General features: G+C 40.4%; 1 protein-coding gene across 10 annotated transcripts in view; it reads right to left on the bottom strand.

Annotated features, from left to right (window-relative positions):
* kalrna (kalirin RhoGEF kinase a) overlaps positions 1–18,895 on the bottom strand; it is a 734,910-nt gene that overhangs the window by 209,250 nt on the left and 506,765 nt on the right. For all 10 annotated transcript variants that reach the window (XM_087989060.1, XM_043693728.2, XM_043693729.2 and 7 more), the window contains exons 31-33: positions 16,671–16,772; positions 14,322–14,464; positions 2,391–2,493 (exon numbers count right to left, since the gene is read on the bottom strand). In XM_087989060.1, coding sequence (XP_087845186.1) covers positions 2,391–2,493; positions 14,322–14,464; positions 16,671–16,772 — 348 coding nt within the window. The remainder of the gene's footprint in view (positions 1–2,390; positions 2,494–14,321; positions 14,465–16,670; positions 16,773–18,895) is intronic.

The following is an 18,895-nucleotide window of genomic DNA, read 5'->3' on the forward strand; positions in this document are numbered from 1 at the left end:
GATGTAATTTTAAGTTTCCAGATGAATGCATATGACGAACATTTGGTAGCATGGATATGAAATACTAATGAGCCATAACCAATTTTAGTGCAACCAATGATGTAGTTACAATGATGTGTTTTATATTAATCCTTTCATCAGTTCACAAGTCTTTTTTTTCTATTGACATTTCATGGTTAGGGCATCAGCAACTGTTGCTTTCATATTGCTATTTCAGTGTCCAGTCACATGTACACATTTTAAAAAGCCACAACTTCTATAGGGAGAATACAACAGTTAATGGGAATACAAGCTTGTTTTGACTGTAATGAAGGCAAAGTAAAAGAAAAAAAGGATTTATCCTTTGCTTCATTTTTACCCTACTCAATCTTTCTTGAACGGTTTGACTTTTGCTGAGTAATACTTCACTATCTCGTACCTCACCTTTCAAATGAGTTAATTACTCGTTTACATATTATCACTGCTTCATGTGCTATGTGTTGTACCATCAGATGCCGAACAGATACTTGCTTCCAGGAGTCGGTGGATAATAGCCTAGTCTCAATATGATGAAGTAAACCATGTGAAATAAAACAACTGAATTTTTGACATAATAAAACTGTCACATTCTCAGATTTTAGATCTATAATTAGTAAGACAAAATCCACCCAATAGGATTCTTACTTACCTTTTCTTAAGTTGGTCAATCAACTTCATTCTCTCAAACATAGTCATCTTTTCAGCTTAAATCACTCTGCCCCTGATCAGCTGTAACCTATTTACTCAGAGTGCCAAAATGCAGCAAACTTTAAAGTAATGTACTACTTTTTGTACTACTAAAATTCCTTTCTGGAAAACTAATAAGTACGCCACACTGAATTTCTTTCAGTGTTTTACGATATCCTTCACGGTACTACGTTCAATATTAGGCTGGATTTATTGTGTAAGTTCACAGTTAGAAGTTCCAGAGTACTGCATTATGAAACTGGTAACATAATGACAAATAAATTTCTTATTAACTGAACATATAATGACTCATACAGATGTTACAAATGAAGCACATGATATTCCCTCTTGGGTTCTGCACTTTCCAGTTAAAACTTCTTCCTTTTAAAATTGAATGGACTAATAACATTGGTAAAACTGCAGAGAACATTCTACAGTTAGGCAAAACACAATAAAGCAAAAAATTAATTAACCATTATAACTACCATTATGTTACAAGCCACAGCAAATTAAATCCATGGTACATTGGTCGTAATATGTTGCATTTCAGTTCAAAGGCCAAACCCAATTCAACTGTTTTACACTGTAATGAACGATTTCTAATCAAATTGTGTGACTTTTGAGAATGTGATCTTGATAGTGGTTACTTATTGCAAAGGAAACATTGTTCTCATGTGTTACTAGTTAAAAAAATTCCCAACACAAACTCCGTGGCAACTTGGAAACCCCATCCAAAGACTGTCACAAAGTTCTATGATCTAGATCTGGTTGAATTTAAGCCAGATTTGGATGATTGGGAGTGGCAATATACTCATTATGCAATGGTGGTTACAGATATAAAGCTGGATTGTATCTTCACACTAAAAATGTCTTAAAGCTGAAATTCATATGTTTCTTCTTTTAACAGAATTTTAAGGAAGTAATAACATTCTTCGGCTAGCATGTTTGAAATCTGAGGCACAAATCAAATTCTATGCTGTAATTTAACCATGGCGGGGATGCAAAATGTCTATGTCGTGGATTGGTCAGCCATTATAAAACCCTTCTGATAATGCTGTATGGTGAGTTCATTAATACCTCTCTGACACACTTTGATTTTCAGAGTGGTATGGGGACACTGTTTGCTTTTGATTCTGAAAGAGTTTGCTAACTAGTGGAAAGTGAGAAAGTAATTTTCAAAATTTTTATATTTTGATGAACCAGAACAGTCTGGTGCATGTTAATGCACAGCAGTTATATTCAAAGCTGTAGTCTCCTTCCACCTCCAATCAGCTCTGGATAGAGGACTGCGCTGAAGGAAGGAGACTGCCATTGCCCTTGGAAAACAGTATTAACTAGGGCCTTCATGGTTTTAGCTAGCTGCCTGACGTCCATGGAGTAGGATCCTCTTTATGTTCCCAGTATATCACTGAGTTAATCTTTAGAGAAGGTATTGGAAAGCAGGCCTGATATGGACCCACCTCTTTCTCTGGCCACTGTATCTCCAAATATTTCTTCCCAAGCCTGGGATAATCCTGCCTTTGGACAAAGTTCCAATCTGTTTCCTTTATCCTCAACAAGGGTGAAATTCACTCAAGTTCACAAAGCTGTCTAACAATTTTATGCTTCAAATAATATTTAACGTTGTCATGTTGCTGATGAATTTTCCAGGAGCAGATCTATTGGTTCTCTGCAGTCACACTTACCTTATCGCTGTCCATCGTATTCTGTGAGGTCCTTGATGCAATGGAAATAGTGTCTGGCTGACTGCTGCCATCTCCCTGACTATCCCCATCTTCTCCCATGTCCCTAGGGTAAGAGGAACATCACATTATTGAGAGATCACTCATTCACCCAAATATGTAGGGCCGAGTGCTTTAACTGGAGTGAAAGCAGTGCACACTGTGGAATAGTTTGAAGAAATATTGAAATGACAGGAAGAGACCCTTGGTGCATTGAACATCTGAGGGCAAATGTAGTAAGGAGAAAGAACAGAAGGAATTTTAGAGGCACAAGTGCTTAGGTTACCTGAAATTTCAGAACACAGTGGTAACAAAATAACATTCTCTCATGTACATCTTGTAATTGGGAATAGAAAGGAAATTACTGAGAAGGTTAATGGTAAGCGTGCGGCAAACTGATAGATAAAAAAGAATTACTACCTTTGTCAGTAACTGGGCCATTTCATGTCAAAAAAAGGACATGACCATCAGAGACTGGCGGCATTTAAACAACAATTAAAATGTGCCTTGTAAGAAACAAAGTGCAGAATTTATCATTGGTGAAAAGAGACTGAACCAGTGAGAGAAAATCTGGTGGCATACCAACCAAAGCCATCTCTGACAGCCTTAGTGGAATAAAAATCTTAATTGCAGCAGGATCCCTCTGGCTGGGGTCCCGAGCTCCACTGGAGTCATTAAAGGCTCGCAGCTCTCCAGTACCAAAAGGAGAAGTGATAGCAAGTAACGGAACTGTATTCCAGCCCAGTCTGGGAGTGAGGTCATCTAGATTGACTTACAGTGAGATTACTTACAGTGTGGAAACAGGCCCTTCGGCCCAACAAGTCCACACCGATGCTCTGAAGAGTAACCCACCCAGACCCATTCCCCTACAGTTACCCCTTCACCTAACACTACGGGGCATTTAGCATGGCCAATTCACCTAACCTGCACATCTTTGGACTGTGGGAGGAAATCGGAGCACCCGGAGGAAACCCATGCAGACATGAGGAGAATGTGCAAACTGCACACAGACAGTTGCCGGAGGTGGGAATTGAACCCAGGTCTCTGGCGCTGTGAGGCAGCAGTGCTAACCACTGTGCCACCTTGCCGCCCATCAATAGAGAGAATTAGTGTCCCTGGAAGGAAGGCAATTATGGGAGTTGAGAGGAGATGGGGGCCAATAGAAAGGCCTCCAGTAGACAACCCTCTTTCCACGGTCCAATGCACCCCACCACCATTCCCCCACACCCCTCCACTCTGAAAAAGCCAGAGATAAATCTGATTGGATGTGCAGTGTGGTTAGCCAACACTGAAAGTCTTCACCTGACTCTGGGGATGAAGTCTGTCACTGGCTCCTTAAGGGACCTCAATTAACCTCTGGACAGGAAGACTATCCATGACCCTTCGTTTCTGATAGTGTCCCCACCTGATTATATGTCTCCACCCATCCTCCCAGCTTGCTTGGAGGAGAGAAGACAAACGTTTGCTTTAGAGTTTGCTATCAAGGATGAATTAGAGCAAATGGCTGAGAAAAGATTGGGAGAAGCATTAAGGGAATTGTGCTGGTAAAAGGTAGTTGGAATTTAATTGGAATGCGCTTGTTCTGGAACAAGCGTAAATTATATAAGCATTTCAAATTCTTGTAAACACTCAAACTGCCCATGTTATATGGCTGAGTTTACGAAAAACCAGAAGTATGTATGTACCATTTAGACTTTGCAGGTCAATGCTCCACTTAACTTTTAAGTTTTGCCAATCTAGTTCAGCTACTGTTGTTCGTGACCTGCTGGAGCATGCTGAGTCTTTATTTTGCCGTAAATGTCTAATGGGTTAGTTTCATATTGAGTATTAGCAGTGAAGACACATGTTGTAATTTCAGGTTTTGGGAGGATCATAACTTATTTATTGTATTGAATGGAACTCAACTGTTTGCATTCAACACTGCTCATTGGTCATTCTTCTGTCTACTATTCACTACATATGACCAAAGGACAGCCGTCTAACTCCAGATCTCATACTGTACTTATTCCTCTGCTCCAGAAAGTGTCCAGAAGCATGTTATTTTTCTAATCAGCTAAAGCAAGCTCTCTCAGTCAAACCTTGGGCTCATTGCATTACCCTTAAGTTTATGCAATGTGAACACATAGTATGGGATATAATGAATGCCTGCATATTGGGGCAGATTGCATTGCTTTATCCAAGTACTGATCCAAAAGAATAACAGCAACATTACTAAGCAATTAAGAATGTAGCTAAGTATCATCTTCTTTAGGGCAATTAAGGGTGAGCAACAAAGGTTGACCTTGCCAGGGACTGTCCCGACCCACAAAATTGTAAAAAAAAACTATAAATAATTTAAGACTACCTAAGCAATTTAGAATCTGACATGGTAAGTTGAACACATGGATGGTTGATGTCTCATTGCATTAGAAAATCCAGGAAAGGCAAAGCAAATTTTAAGTCCCGAATATAAGCTGACAATATATCAGGATTGAAAATCTTGGCACTCTTCAGGACGATAGCAACCACAGAGTGATCATCAAATACAGAACAAGGACAACGGTCTAGATTTGATTCAGGAACAGCTGGTTCTTAGGAGTTGGTTGCAAACATACAGAATGAATTGGATGAAACATGTAAATTACTGAAACAATGGAGAGACATGAGACTTAACGTTTTGGGACGAATGACCCAGCGATCCTTGTGGCACTCCACTGGTCACAGGCCTCCAATTTGAACAACAACACTCCATCACCACCCACTGGTCACAGGCCTTCAGTCTGAACAACAATCCTTCACCACCACCACCTGTTGTCTACCTTCAAGCCAATTCTGTATTCAAATGGATTGTTCTCCCCATATTCAATGAGATCTAACCTTGCTAACCCATCTCCCATGATGAACCTTGCGATGATAGAAGATGGTAGAATCCCTCCAGTGTGGAAATAGGCCCTATGGCCCAGCAAGTCCACACAAACCCTCTAAACATTAACCCACCCAGACCTATTCTCCGCCATTTACCCCTTACTAATATATCTGACCTACATATCCCTGAACAATAAGGGCAATTTAGCATAGCAGATTCACCAAACTTGCACATCTTTGGATTGTAGAAGGAAGCTGGAGCACTTGGAGGAAACCAACGCAGACAATGGGAGAATGTGCAAACTCTACACGGACAGTCACCCAAGGCTGGAATCAAACTTGGGTCTCTGACGCTGTGAGGCAACAGTGCTAACCACTGAGCCACTGTGCCACTGTCAAAGAACTTACTGAAGTCCACATAGATCATGTTTACCACTCTGCCCTCACCAATCCTCTTTGTTACTTCTTCAAAAAACTCAATCAAGCTCTTGAGACATGATTTCCCATGCACAAAATCATGCTGACTATCCCTAATTAGTCCTTCCCTTTCCAAATACATGTAAATCTTGTTCCTTAGGTTTCCCTCCAACAACTTGCCCACCACTGATGTCAGGCTCACTGGTTTACAGTTCTCTGGTTTTTCCTTACCATCTTTCATAAATAGTGTCATCACGTTAGTCAACTTCCAGTCTTCCAGCACTTCACCTGTGACTATCGATGATACAAATATCTCAGCAAGGGGTCCCAGCAATCACTTCTCTAGCTTCCCAAAGAGTTCTAGGGTACACCTGATCAGTCCTGGGGACTTATCCACTTTTATGCGTTTCAAGACATCCAGCACTTCCTTCTCTGTAATATCGATATTTTTCAAGATGTCATACTTCTTTTTGTCATTTATATAAATGATTTGGATGTGAACATCGGAGGTATAGTTAGTAAGTTTGCAGATGACACCAATATTGGAAGTGAAGTTGACAGCGAAATAGGTTACCTCAGAGTACAATGGGATTTTAATCAGATGGGCCAATGGGCTGAGGATTGGCAGATGGAGTTTAATTTAGATAAATGTGAGGTGCTGCATTTTGGAAAAGCAAATCAGAACAGGACTTACACACTTAATGGGAAGGTCCTAGGGAGTGTTACTGAACAAAGAGACCTTGGAGTGCAGGTTCATAGTTCCTTGAAAGGGGAGCCACAGGTAAATAGGTTAGTGAAGAAGGTATTTGGAATGCTTTCCTCTATTGGTCAGAGTATTGAGTACAGGAATTGGGAGGTCATGTTGTGGCTGTACAGGACATTGGTTAGGCCACTTTTGGAATACTGTTTACAATTCTGGTCTCCTTCGTAGTGAAACTTGAAAGGATTCAGGAAAGATTTACAAGGATGTTGCTAGGGTTGGAGGATTAGAGCTATAGGGCTGAATAGGCTGGGGCTGTTTTCCCTGGGGCATTAGAGGTTGAGGGGTGACCTTATAGAAGTTGATAAGATCATGAGGGGCATGGATATGATAAATAGACAAAGTCTTTTCCCTGGAGTGGGGAGTCCAGAAGTAGAGGACATAGGGTTAGGGTGAGAGGGGAAAGATATAAAAGGGACCTAAGGGGCAACTTTTTCACACAGAGGGTAGTGCATGTATGGAATGAGCTGCCAGAGGAAATGGTGGAGGCTGGTACAATTGCAACATTTAAAAGGCTTCTGGATATGTATATGAATAGGAAGGGTTTCGAGGGATGTAGACCAAGTGCTGGCAAATGGAACTGGATTAGGTTAGGATATCTGGTCAGCATTGACGAGTTGGACTGAAGGTCTGTTTCCATGCTGTACCTCCATGACTCTACGACCCTACTTCAGAATGGAAGGCTCATTCGACCAAAATGTAACTCAGATTTCTCTCTACAGATACTGCCAGACATGCTGAGCTTTTCCAGCAACTTTTATTTTTGTTTCTGATTTACAGCATCTGCAGATTTTTTGTTTTTTTGCTGAAACTATGATTGTTTGCATTTAATGCAGACAATTTAATACAGATAGATGTGAAATGCATCACCTCAGAAGAAAACAAAAGGTGAGATACAAAGAACATAAAAATAATTAATGATGTAATGAAAGAGGTCCAGTGGTCTCAGTAAACTTGGAACACTTTTCTGTTAATTATGTATTAATTGTATGAAGTTGGTGGGCATTAACTCGATTTACTAGAAACCTTATAAATATACACAGGTTGAAATGCTGGTTGTTAGGCCAGAATGGATATGCTTATTCTGTGTAACTTTGTAAATGAAGTGCATAAAGATTTGTTCTTGTGATGAAGCTGCCTGTTAACAAGGTTATGTAATCCTTGGCTTTTTTTTTCAGAGAGGTCTTAAACAACACAGGCTCCAAAACCTCTGGAGGTGAAGAGTTTTTGGACCAAATTGATAGTGGCTAACAGAAACTGCCTGAGGCAGAAGGCTTTCAAGTTGTAAAAAAAATCGCTTGTACAATGAAAGGGGTGTGGCCAGTTCTCCCAGCTCAGCTTTCTCTGGTTTGTTTTTTTTCCGCAGTAATGAAAAGCTACTGGACCCACAGCAGCAGGTCCAGGCTGGTACCCTCTCTCTGTCTTCTGTCCTGTAAGAACCTGTGTTTGATTTTATCTTTTGTGCCAAGGGGTGTTTGTGGGGCTTTTGCAAGTATTTGGAACAGCTTCATTATGTTGGGATGATCTGTTGGGCTTTCAGATAGGTTAAGTTATTCAGTATTCTGCTGATCGTGTTTCATTCAGTAATCTTGTAAACAAATTCTGTTTTGTTTAAAACTAAGCGATTTGACCACCTGATTCTCTCTTGGAATATCCACCTAACATCTACTTAAAACAAATAACAAATTTAGGGTCCAGGCCATCTTCTTGCAATGTTTTGAGGGGTCTGGCCTGGTCTATAACAGATGGGGGGCTCTTTGCGGTATTTGTTCTGGAATTCCAAGTTGGGATTAGAGTTGTTGGACTCAAAGACAGCGAGTAGTAGGTGTTACGGTCTTTTGTTCCAGGTGTTGATTTTGATTGATTTAAACAGTGTTTGGGATAGCAATGGTTCTTTCAGTCACCAAGAGTTTTCTGGGGGTTGAAGAAGTGACCTTTGTGATTTTATAAAAGGTGATTAAGGCCAAGCTGATGGAATTAGCAGACAAGTCTTGGTTGGAGCTACCTCTTTCCTTGAGGAAAGGAGAGATAGTTACAGCAATAGCTCAGTATTTAAATTTGCTGGAAACACCATCTCACAATCTTTAGTGATGGCCCAAATTCAATTGAAAATGAAGCAGCTTGAGTTCGAGGCAAAAGACAAAGAATTATGATTAAAAGCAGAAAAGAGAGAAAAGGAGAGAGGGGAAAGGAAAAAAAGGGAGAGAGTTTGAACTTCAGATATTGGCACTTCGACATGAGTTCAAAAATTCACTTTCTGGAGTAGGGAGAACTCATGTGGAAGAGCAGAGAGTTAAAACGGCAACATTAGCAGCTGAAATGGCTGATGATTATGAGTTGGTCCATAAAGCTGAGTTTGACTTCCAGGATCAATTTCAATCCGTAAGGGATAGAAATCAAGGGAAAGAGAAATCCTCAGGTGGAAAGAGAAAGGTAGATCTCGGTGAAGATCATAACAATAACTTATCATAGGATAAAAAGGAAACCCTTGAAGGGAACAAAGAAATTAAAAAGCTCCGGTGTTTTCACTGCAATAAAGTAGGCCACATGAAATCACAGTGTTGGTGGGTTAGGAAAAGCACTGGGAAGCTAGACATAGGAAAACAGGATAAGCCAGTGAATTTTGTCGGAGTGGTAACAGAAAGTATAGTGGAGGCTGGAAAGCTGCACCAGATGTACAAGATTTGGTCGGAGGCTGGTTAAGAAGGAAGTGCCAGATCTTCTTAAACTATATACCTACGAAGGTAAAGTTTATGCGCATAGGCCAGGAACAGCAGGTAAAGAGGTTACAATATTAAAAGTCACAGGATCCTCTCAGTCTGTGATGCTGAAAGATGAGGAGATATGTACTTCTGAAGGACTATTGCCAGAAAAGGTACTAGTAATGGGAATTCACGGTGAGACAAAAAGCACTCAGTTATTAAAAGTGAGGTTAGAGTGTCCACTGAAGAGTGGAGAATTTGTGGTAGGAGTACTGGACAAACTCTCAGCTCCAGGAATACAATTTGTCCTTGCAAATGATATAGCTGGTTCACTGGTAGGAGTGCTGCCTACTGTGGTTGAAAAGCCAGTGGAAGCTCAGACAACTAAACTATTGCAGGACACATATCCTGCAATTTTTCCTGACTTTGGTAATGAGGTCACAAAGTCACCAGTTGAAACAGGAGAGATCAAAGAGTATAGGTAAGAAAGTTGAAGTAGAATTAGCATGGACCCTGTTTGATCAGATGGTTGAGAGAAGCCAGGAGCAGATAGATGACAATGCAGACACCTTTAGCTCAGGTAAATTAACTGGGTTACAGCAGAAGATGAAAACGTCAAGCAATTGTATAAAAAGGCATATACTGAAAAAGGATTCCGAATGTATCCCTGAATGTTATTATTTTAAAAATGATGTCTTAATAAGGAAATGGAGATCTTCATATAGACAAGCAGATGAGAAATGGGCAGAAGTTCATCAAATTGTATTGCCAGTTGAGTATAGGAAGGAAGTGTTACGAGTGGCACATGAGCCACCACTTGGAGATCATTTAGGAGTGAGGAAAACACAGGCTAAAATACAAAACCATTTTTAACTGGCCTGGACTGCACAGGATGTAACTGAATTTTGCCAGACATGTCATACATGTCAAGTAATTGGAAAACCACAGGTAGTATTAAAACCCGTACCTTTAATACCTATTCCTGCATTTGAGGAATCTTTTACAAAAGTCTTAATTGATTGCATAGGTCACATACATCAAACAAAAAGTGGAAATTAGTATTTGATAACAATAAAGTATGTGTTGACTAGATTTCCAGAGACTGGCCCATTATGCAATGTCACAGCTAAAAGGACTGTTGAAGAATTACTCAAATTTTTCACTAGATGCGGACTACTCAGAGATACAATCTGATCAAGGGTCAAACTTCACATCAAAATTATTCAAGTAAGTTATGGACAGCTTATGAATAAAACAATTCAAATCTACTGCATCCCATCCAGAATCGCAGGGAGTGCTAGAAAGGTGGTATCAGACATTAAAGAGCATGTTGAGGGCTTCCAGTCAAAACTGTCCAGATGATTGGGGCAAGAGAATTCCGTTCATGCTTTTTGCAATCAGAGATGGACCAAATGGTTCAACCAAGTTCAGTCCATTTGAATTAGTTTTTGGGCATGAAGTAAGAGTACCATTAAAATTGATTAAGAAAAAATTGGTAAGTCAGTATTCATAGACCACATATTTGGACTATGTGTCAAATTTTAGGGAACGGTTAAATAGCACTGGGGAATTGGCTAGACAGCATTTAGAAGTATCACAGCATACAATGAAACACGAAGCAGACAAATCTAAAATTCCCAATTTTGCTATCAGGAATAATGTATTAGTGTTACTTCTAGTGATAGATGAACTTTTAAAAGCAAGGTTTAGTGGACCTTAACAAGTGAAAAGGAAATTGAGTGAGGTGAACTATTTGATAGGGACTCCAGACAGAAAGAAATCTCACAGATTGTGTCATGTGAGTATGCTCAAAAAGTATTTTGACAGTGAAGGAAAGCAAGAGGAGATGGTGTTAATAATTACAACAGAGGGAAGAATCAGGTTCAAAGGATTCTAAACTGGACATTCCTCAAATGAGGAAGTTGTCAAAAATTGGGATAAATTATTGAGTTACCTTCCAGAGGAAAATCGAAATGACCTGACAGAGTTATTACTCTCACATGGGGAGATAAATGGAAATAAGCTGGAAAATACTCACCTAATTATGCAGGATGTAGATATAGGAGATACTGTTCTGATTCAACAACATCCTTATAAGCATAGCCGTCTAAAGTCGGTACAAGTTCAAAAGGAGATTGAAAGCATGCTCCAAGATCAAAGTGAGTTACAGTGACTGGAGTTCACAAAGTAATGATGCCAAAACCAGACAGTCCCCAATGGTTATTTGTGGACTATCACAAAGTCAGCGCAGTTACAAAGACTGATGCATATCAGATTCTGCATTTGGAAGACTGTGTTGAGAAGGTGGGACAGGTAACTTATATTTCTAAGTTGGACTTGCTCAGAGAATACTAGCAGGTACCTTTGTCAGAAAGAGCAAAGACAATTTTGGCTTTTGTAATGCTGATTGGACTGTATCACTTTAAAGTCATGCCATTTGACACGAAAGATGTTTCAGCCACATTTTAGAGACTAACCAAAAAGGCAATTGCCTGATTACCCAACCGTGTCATATATATATAGATAACCTATATAGTCACACATGGAAGGAAGATTTACAACATTTATCAGATTTATTCGATCTACTTCGGAAGGCAGGCTTAGTGATAAACCTGGCTAAAAGTGAATTTGAAAAGCTATGTGGGCCATGTTACTGGACACAGACAAGTGGCCCCATGGGATGCAAACACAAAGGTAATTGGAGAATTTCCCTACCATCAACAAAATGAGCAGTACCTGGGATTGAGTGGATTTTATCAAAAATTTGTACCAAATTTTATCAGTGTAGCTGCTCCACTCACTGAATTGCTAAAGAAAGGCAAGAGGTTTCAGTGGACAGCGGGCTTTCTGAATGCATTTGACAGCCTGAAAGCTGTGTTAACTACTGCCCCAGGATTAGTCACACCTAATTATGTAAAGCCATTCAAGGCGACTACAGATGCAAGAGATGTGGGTGTCGGTGCTGTGCTCTTGCAAGAGGGTGATGAGAAGACAGAAAGACCTATTGGGTATTTCTCCAGGAAGTTAAACATTCATCAGCAGAAATATTCAATGGTTGAGAGGGAGACTTTGAGCTTGGTGTTGGCATTACAACATTTCAGTGTTTATGTTACCAGTAACACATCTGAGACAATCATAAACACTGATCATAACCTATTGAAGTTTGTGGAGAAATCTAAGGATAAAATTTCCAGCTTGATGTTACAGCCATTCAATTTGAAAATTGTGCACGTGGCAGAATGAGGAAATGTGGTTGCCGACACAATATCGAGACTTGAATGAGAAGTGGAGGCATTTGCGAACAGGAGTACAACAGAATGTAGTTGTGCATGTTTGCACGTTTATAGCCAATGTAATGTATATGTGTGTTTTAAAGTATTAACAAATTTTTAAGGGGTTTTAAAATGAAGCCATCTTTAGATATTGATGGTTCATTTTTTTTAAGGGGAAAGGTATGACAAAGCTGCACCTTTAACAAGGTAATGCAATCCTTGGCCTTTTTCTTCAGAGGGGTTGTAAATGAAACAGACTCTGAAAAGTCTGGAGGTTGAAGGGTTTTAGGGTCAAGTTGATGATAGCTAATACAGATCACCTCAGGCAGAAGGCTTTCAAGATGTTAATAAAACACTTGCACGTTGAAAGGGAATGGCCAATTTTCCCAGCTCAGTTTTTCTCTGGTTTGTTTTTTTTCGCAGTAGTGAAAAGAAAGGCTGCTGGACCCACAGAAGCAGGTCCAGGCTGGTACTCTTTCTTTGACTTCTATACTTTAAGAACCTGTGTTTAATTTTTCCTTTTGTGCCAAAGGGTGTTTGTGAGGATTGATGCAAGCATTTGGAACAACATCATTAAGTTGGGATAGTCTGTTCGGTTTTCTGATATTTGGCATTCTGTTTTCTGCTGCTTGTGTTTTATTCGGTAATCTTGCATATAAATTCTGTTTTGTTTAAAACTAAGTGGTTTGATTCTCTCCTGGAATATCCACTTTATACCTGCTAACACAACTACCAAAGTTAGGGTCTGGGCCACCTTCTTGAAATGTTTTGAGGGGGTCTGGCCTGGTCCATAATTCTCTAATTCTGATTTTTCTCAAGTGACTTGAAGCGTTTTTTGAAGAATAGCAAATATGACCAACCACTGGCTTCAACAAAACAAGAAGAATGCTGAACAATACAGTTAAAACAAACAGAAAAGGTTTAAACAGGTCCCTTGCTTAAATTGGTTTCGGCATAAATGAGACCACGCTTTGAGTACTGGGACCAATTCTGGCAATCAAGACATAAGAGAGTTTCACTGAAAGTGATATGAAGATCCCTGTTTGTATTGTCAAAGTTCTGTGTTTTGTGAAAAACAATTACAGGATTTCAACTTTGAAAGGAAGAGACTGAAAGATAATTTAATCAAGGTCTAAAAGCTAAATAATGGTAATGAAAATGTAAATTCAGAATATTACTTCAAATTAAATTATGAGCTTGTATCCAATTGTCTTTCAAACTAGAAAAATGTGAACCTGGAACTGATATCCAGAAGTCCTTCTACACACAAACTGGCACAGAAAGTGATTTTTAGACACAGAAGTATGGATTATACACTGGAATCATTTAATAACCAGATATCTCAATGTGGGGTTAGACAGATGGCTCATGGAGACATCCTGTCTTTCCGAACGGACACACTAAGGTTTAGATTAGATTAGATTACATTACATTACAGTGTGGAAACAGGCCCTTCGGCCCAACAAGTCCACACCGACCCGCCGAAGCGCAACCCACCCATATTCCTACATTTACCCCTTACCTAAGGATAAGGTCACAGGGGAACTGCTGTATATCCCTGATATATCCCTAACATTACGGGCAATTTAGCATGGCCAATTCACCTAACCTGCACATCTTTGGATTGTGGGAGGAAACCGGAGCACCCGGAGGAAACCCACGCAGACACGGGGAGAACGTGCAAACTCCACACAGCCAGTCGCCTGAGGCGGGAATTGAACCCGGGTCTCTGGCGCTGTGAGGCAGCAGTGCTAACCACTGTGCCACCGTGCCGCCCAACACCGTGCCGTTCAATACATCACACAATCACAAGATAAATATAGATGAAAAATGCTATTTAGTTCAAACATTAATTGCTATTATGGCATACATGGTTGCACAATACCAAGGAGAAACCTACCTTTTACTGTTATTCCTCTGTTTTGCTGGGGTTTTAGGTAGCTGAATAGGTTCTTTCAAAGCTCCCTTCAGGTGGATAGTTCTTTCCTGTATGACCTCCCGAATATTTTTGATCCAATCTTGTTTTGTTTCAATGTTTGAGGCCTAAAGAAAAGTACAGCATTGTCTAAAATACCGATATTTAGACCAATGAATTCAGCAAGAAGGGTTCTCACTTCAATCATAGTAGTCAGGAAACTTAACTTCAATTAATTAAGTGAATCGGAGATTTAAAAAGCTAATATTAATCTTGGCAACCAGGAAGCTATAGGATTGTCATGAAAATATTTCTGGTTCACTTGTGTCCATTTGGGAAGGAAATCTGCTATCCTTACTTATTATGGTCTATCCATGTCTCCCGATCCATAACAATGTTGATGATTCTTAACTGCCCTCTGAAGTGGCCTAGTAAGTTAGTCGGTTGGATGAAAACTACTCTAAGAGCAATTAGAGTTGAGCAATAAACGCTGGCCATGCCAGCAACAGCTCCATCCCTTGAATGATTAAAAATATACTTATACTAAAGCTGCTTTTATGTTGTTCTTGTGCAGCAGATGATAACTGAACCTAAACATTATTGTTTTAAGATCAGTGGCCAGCAAAGACCTTTTGTTTTGCCTTATTGGATTTTAATCATTGTTGCTGGTCATTTGGCCACCAATAAACAGAGTTTTCTGAAACTAACGGGAAACCGACTGTTGGGAATAAATGGGACATTTTTCATTTGGCAAGCTCTAAGAAGTGGGGTGTCAAAGGATCAGCTGTATTAATGACTTGGATGAAGTGGCCCAGTGTATTGTAACTGAATTTGCTGAAGATATAAATATATGTAGGAATGCAAGTTGTAAGCAGGATACAAAGAGTCTGTAATGAAAAATAGATAGGTTGTATCAGTGGGCAAAAATGTGGCATATGGAGTATAATGTGGGGAAATGAGATGTTATCTATTTTGATGAGAACAGAAAAGCGGAATAGTATTCAAATGGAGAGAAACTGCAAAATGCTGTAGTTATGGAAGGATGTGAGGGTTCTTGTGCATAAATCATAAAGGATTATCACACAGCTATGGTAAGTAATTAAGAAGGCAAATGAAATGTTGGGCTTTATTGCATGGAAATGGATTACAAAAGTAGACAAGGAGAAAGTGAGGACTGCAGATGCTGGAGATCAGAGCTAAAAATGTGTTGCTGGAAAAGCGCAGCAGGTCAGGCAGCATTCAAGGAGCAGGAGAATCGACGTTTCGTGCATGACCCCTTCCTGCACTTTTCCAGCAACACATTTTCAGTACAAAAGTAGACAAGTCTTGCAAAAACTGGACAGGATATTGGTGGGATCACACCTGGAGGACTGCAAACAACTTGGGTGTCCTTATTTATAGAGGTATATATTTGCATTATAATCAGTTCAAAGATGATTTACTGGGTTCATTCCTGGGATGAAGGAATTCCAGGTTGTCTCATGAAAAAATGTTGAACAGGTTGGGCTTATCCCCATTGAAGTCCAGCAGAATGAGAGGTGATCTCATTGAAATATATAAGATTCTGATGGGCACTTGATAGGGTGGATGCTGGGAGAATGGTATCTCTGGAACTGGGGAAAACAGCTTCAAAATAAGGGGTTTGTTGTTTAAGGCAGAGATGAGGAAAACTTTCTTCTCTCATAGGGTCACAAGAATTCTCTATGTCCGAGAGCAATAGAGATTGAGTCATTGAATGCATTTATACAGATATAGGGGTCATAGAGGTCTACAGCACAGAAAAAGGCCCTATAGCCCATTGAATCTGTGCCGGTCAGAAACAGCCACCTAACTATTCTAATTTCAAAGGATGAGCTAGACAGACATTTGATCCACAAGTGAAGTAAGTGTGAAGGGGACCTGGCAGAAAGGTGGAGTCAACGCCACAATCAGATCAGTCATAATGTTACTGGATGGCAGAGTAGAATTAAGGACACAACAGGCCGACTCCTGCATCTATTGCTAATGATCTAAACAACAGCACTGGCATGTGAGGAGAATTTGCTGTCAGTATCATTATTTTGAATAGGTACAACACCCAAGCTGCAACCTGTACAAATCACGAAAACCTACTTTGCAGTCAATCCTTGGGAAGATCAGCTCCTAATTCTTTAGCTTGAACAAGATCCAATCAGTGACATAAAGCAGGTTAGAGTTTTCACAAACGACACAGGTGAAGTAGGGAGCATTGCAAAGAAAGCAAATGCATTTCATTTTTTCTGAAAAGTTAGGGCTAAATGCAAAACATTAGTTATTTTCATTCAAAAAATGAGTTTTCAGATTAAATAAGATTACCTTTAGGACAGTCTTGTTGTCTGAAGAAGGCGTTCGGCCGACCCACAAGGCAAATTTGCAGGGATCACCTTCCACATGCTCTGTTACCCCTAACTCTGATGTCTGCAAATTAAAGGAGATGACAGGAATGTATAAGTAAATGAATTCTCTTCTACATCATTGGAATAAAAGGGAATTTCCAGCAAATACTGGATACAGACAAGCATACAATGTTCTCCATATGTTTGTTCTGCTGCTGCTCCGAACAAAGTCTGAAAAAAAGATTGTTTTCACGAAATCTGGATGTGCAATCTGTCCATATCCATAATTCCCGAACATGCACAAGCTACTTTCCAGGGTCTTCCAGCAGACATTTGTAATGCAAGCACACACAGATGAATTAGATCAACTCAGCTCATTTATTGGGCCAATAGTAACTGGGCACTCAGCTCTAGTGGCAGAGTGGTAGTGTCTCTACCTCTGAGCCATGATGCCCGGGTTCAAGTCCCATCTACTCCAGAGTTGTGTAATAATTTCTCCGAACAGGTCGATTAGAAAACTTGGGATTGGATACTGTTAGGGGGGATTGACTTACCGGTGGTAAGCCATGAGGTTACAGGTCTCTGGCACAAAGTCTGTTCCTGTTGCTCAGAAGGGAAGGGGGTAGATCAGTAGAATATCAGTCACTGGGGACTCCTTAGTTAGGGGGACAGATAGGAGATTCTATAGGAACGAGTGAGACTCGCGGTCGGTGTGTTGCCTCCCAGGAGCCAGGGTCCTTGATGTCTCGGATCATGTTTTTGGAATATTTGTGGGGGAGGGGGACCTGCCCCAAGTCATGTTCTGGGGTAGGTGGGACCTCTAAAACAGGATGGTCTACACCCGGACCAGAGGGGTACCAATATGCTGGGGAGCAGGGAGAAATTTGCTAATGCTCTTTGGGAGGGTTTAAACTAACCCAGCAGGGGGATGGGAACCTAAATTATGGTTCCAGTGTCTAGGAGGTTAAGAGTAGTGAGATCAGAAATAAGGTTTCAAGGTCGTAAGAGTTCACCAGCAAGTAGGAAGGTGGTTTGAAGTGTGTCTACTTCTGGAATAAGGTGGGTAAACTTGCAACATGCGTTGGTACCTGGGACTTTGATATTGTGGCCATTTTGGAGACATGGATAGAATGATTGTTGCAGGTTCTGGGATTTAGGTGTTTCAGTAAAGACAGAGAAGATGTTAAAAGATGAGGAGGTGTGGCATTGTTAGTCAAGGACGGTACTACGATCACAGAAAGGATGTTTGAGGACTTGTCTACTGAGGTCGTGTGAGCTGAGGTTAGAAACAGGAAAGGAGAGAGTTTTCTTATTGGGAGCTTTCTATAGGCCTCCAAATAGTTCCAGAGATGTAGAGGAAAGGATTGCAAAGATGATTTTGGATAGGAGCGAGAGTAACCACGTAGAAGTCATGGGGGCCTTTAACATTCCAAATATTGACTGGAAATACTATAGTTTGAGCACTTTAGATGGGTCAGTTTTTGTCCAATGTATACAGGAGGGTTCCTGACACAGTATATAGACAAGCCAACAATGTGCGAGGCCACATTGGATTTGGTACTGGGTAATCAACCTGGTCAGGTGTTAGATTTGGAGGTAGGTGAGCACTTTGGTGACAGTGACCACAATTCGGTTACGTTTACTTTAGGGATGGAAGGGGATAGGTATGTAATGCAGGGCAAGAGTTATAGCTGGGGGAAAGGCAATTATGATGCAATTAGGCAAGATTTAGGATGCATAGGATGGGGAAGGAAACTGCAAGGGATGGGCACAATTGAAATGTGGACCTTATTCAAGGAACAGCTACTGTGTTTCCTTGATAAGTATGTACCTCTCAGGCAGGGGCAAGAGTTCGAGCGAGGGGCCATGGTTTACTAAAGAAGTTGAATCTATTGTCAAGAGGAAGAAGCAGGCTTCTATTAGGATGAGATGTGATGGCTCAGTTAAGGTGCTTGACAGTTACAAGTTAGCCAGGAAAGACCTAACAAGAGACCTAAGAGGAGCCAGGAGGGGACATGAGAAGTCGTTGGCAGATAGGATCAAGGCAAACCCTAAAGCTCCCTACAGGTATATCAGAAATATAAGAATGACTATAGAATGATTAGACCCAATCAAGGACAGTAGTGGGAAGTTGTGCATTGAGTCTGAAGAGATAGGGGAAGCGCTAAATGAATATTTTTTGTTAGTATTCACACTGGCAAAAGA

This window comes from Chiloscyllium plagiosum, unplaced genomic scaffold, assembly GCF_037043375.1.
Source record: "Chiloscyllium plagiosum isolate Xiang-an unplaced genomic scaffold, Cpla_swu_hap1 HiC_scaffold_7, whole genome shotgun sequence".
Taxonomy (NCBI): Eukaryota; Metazoa; Chordata; class Chondrichthyes; order Orectolobiformes; family Hemiscylliidae; genus Chiloscyllium; species Chiloscyllium plagiosum.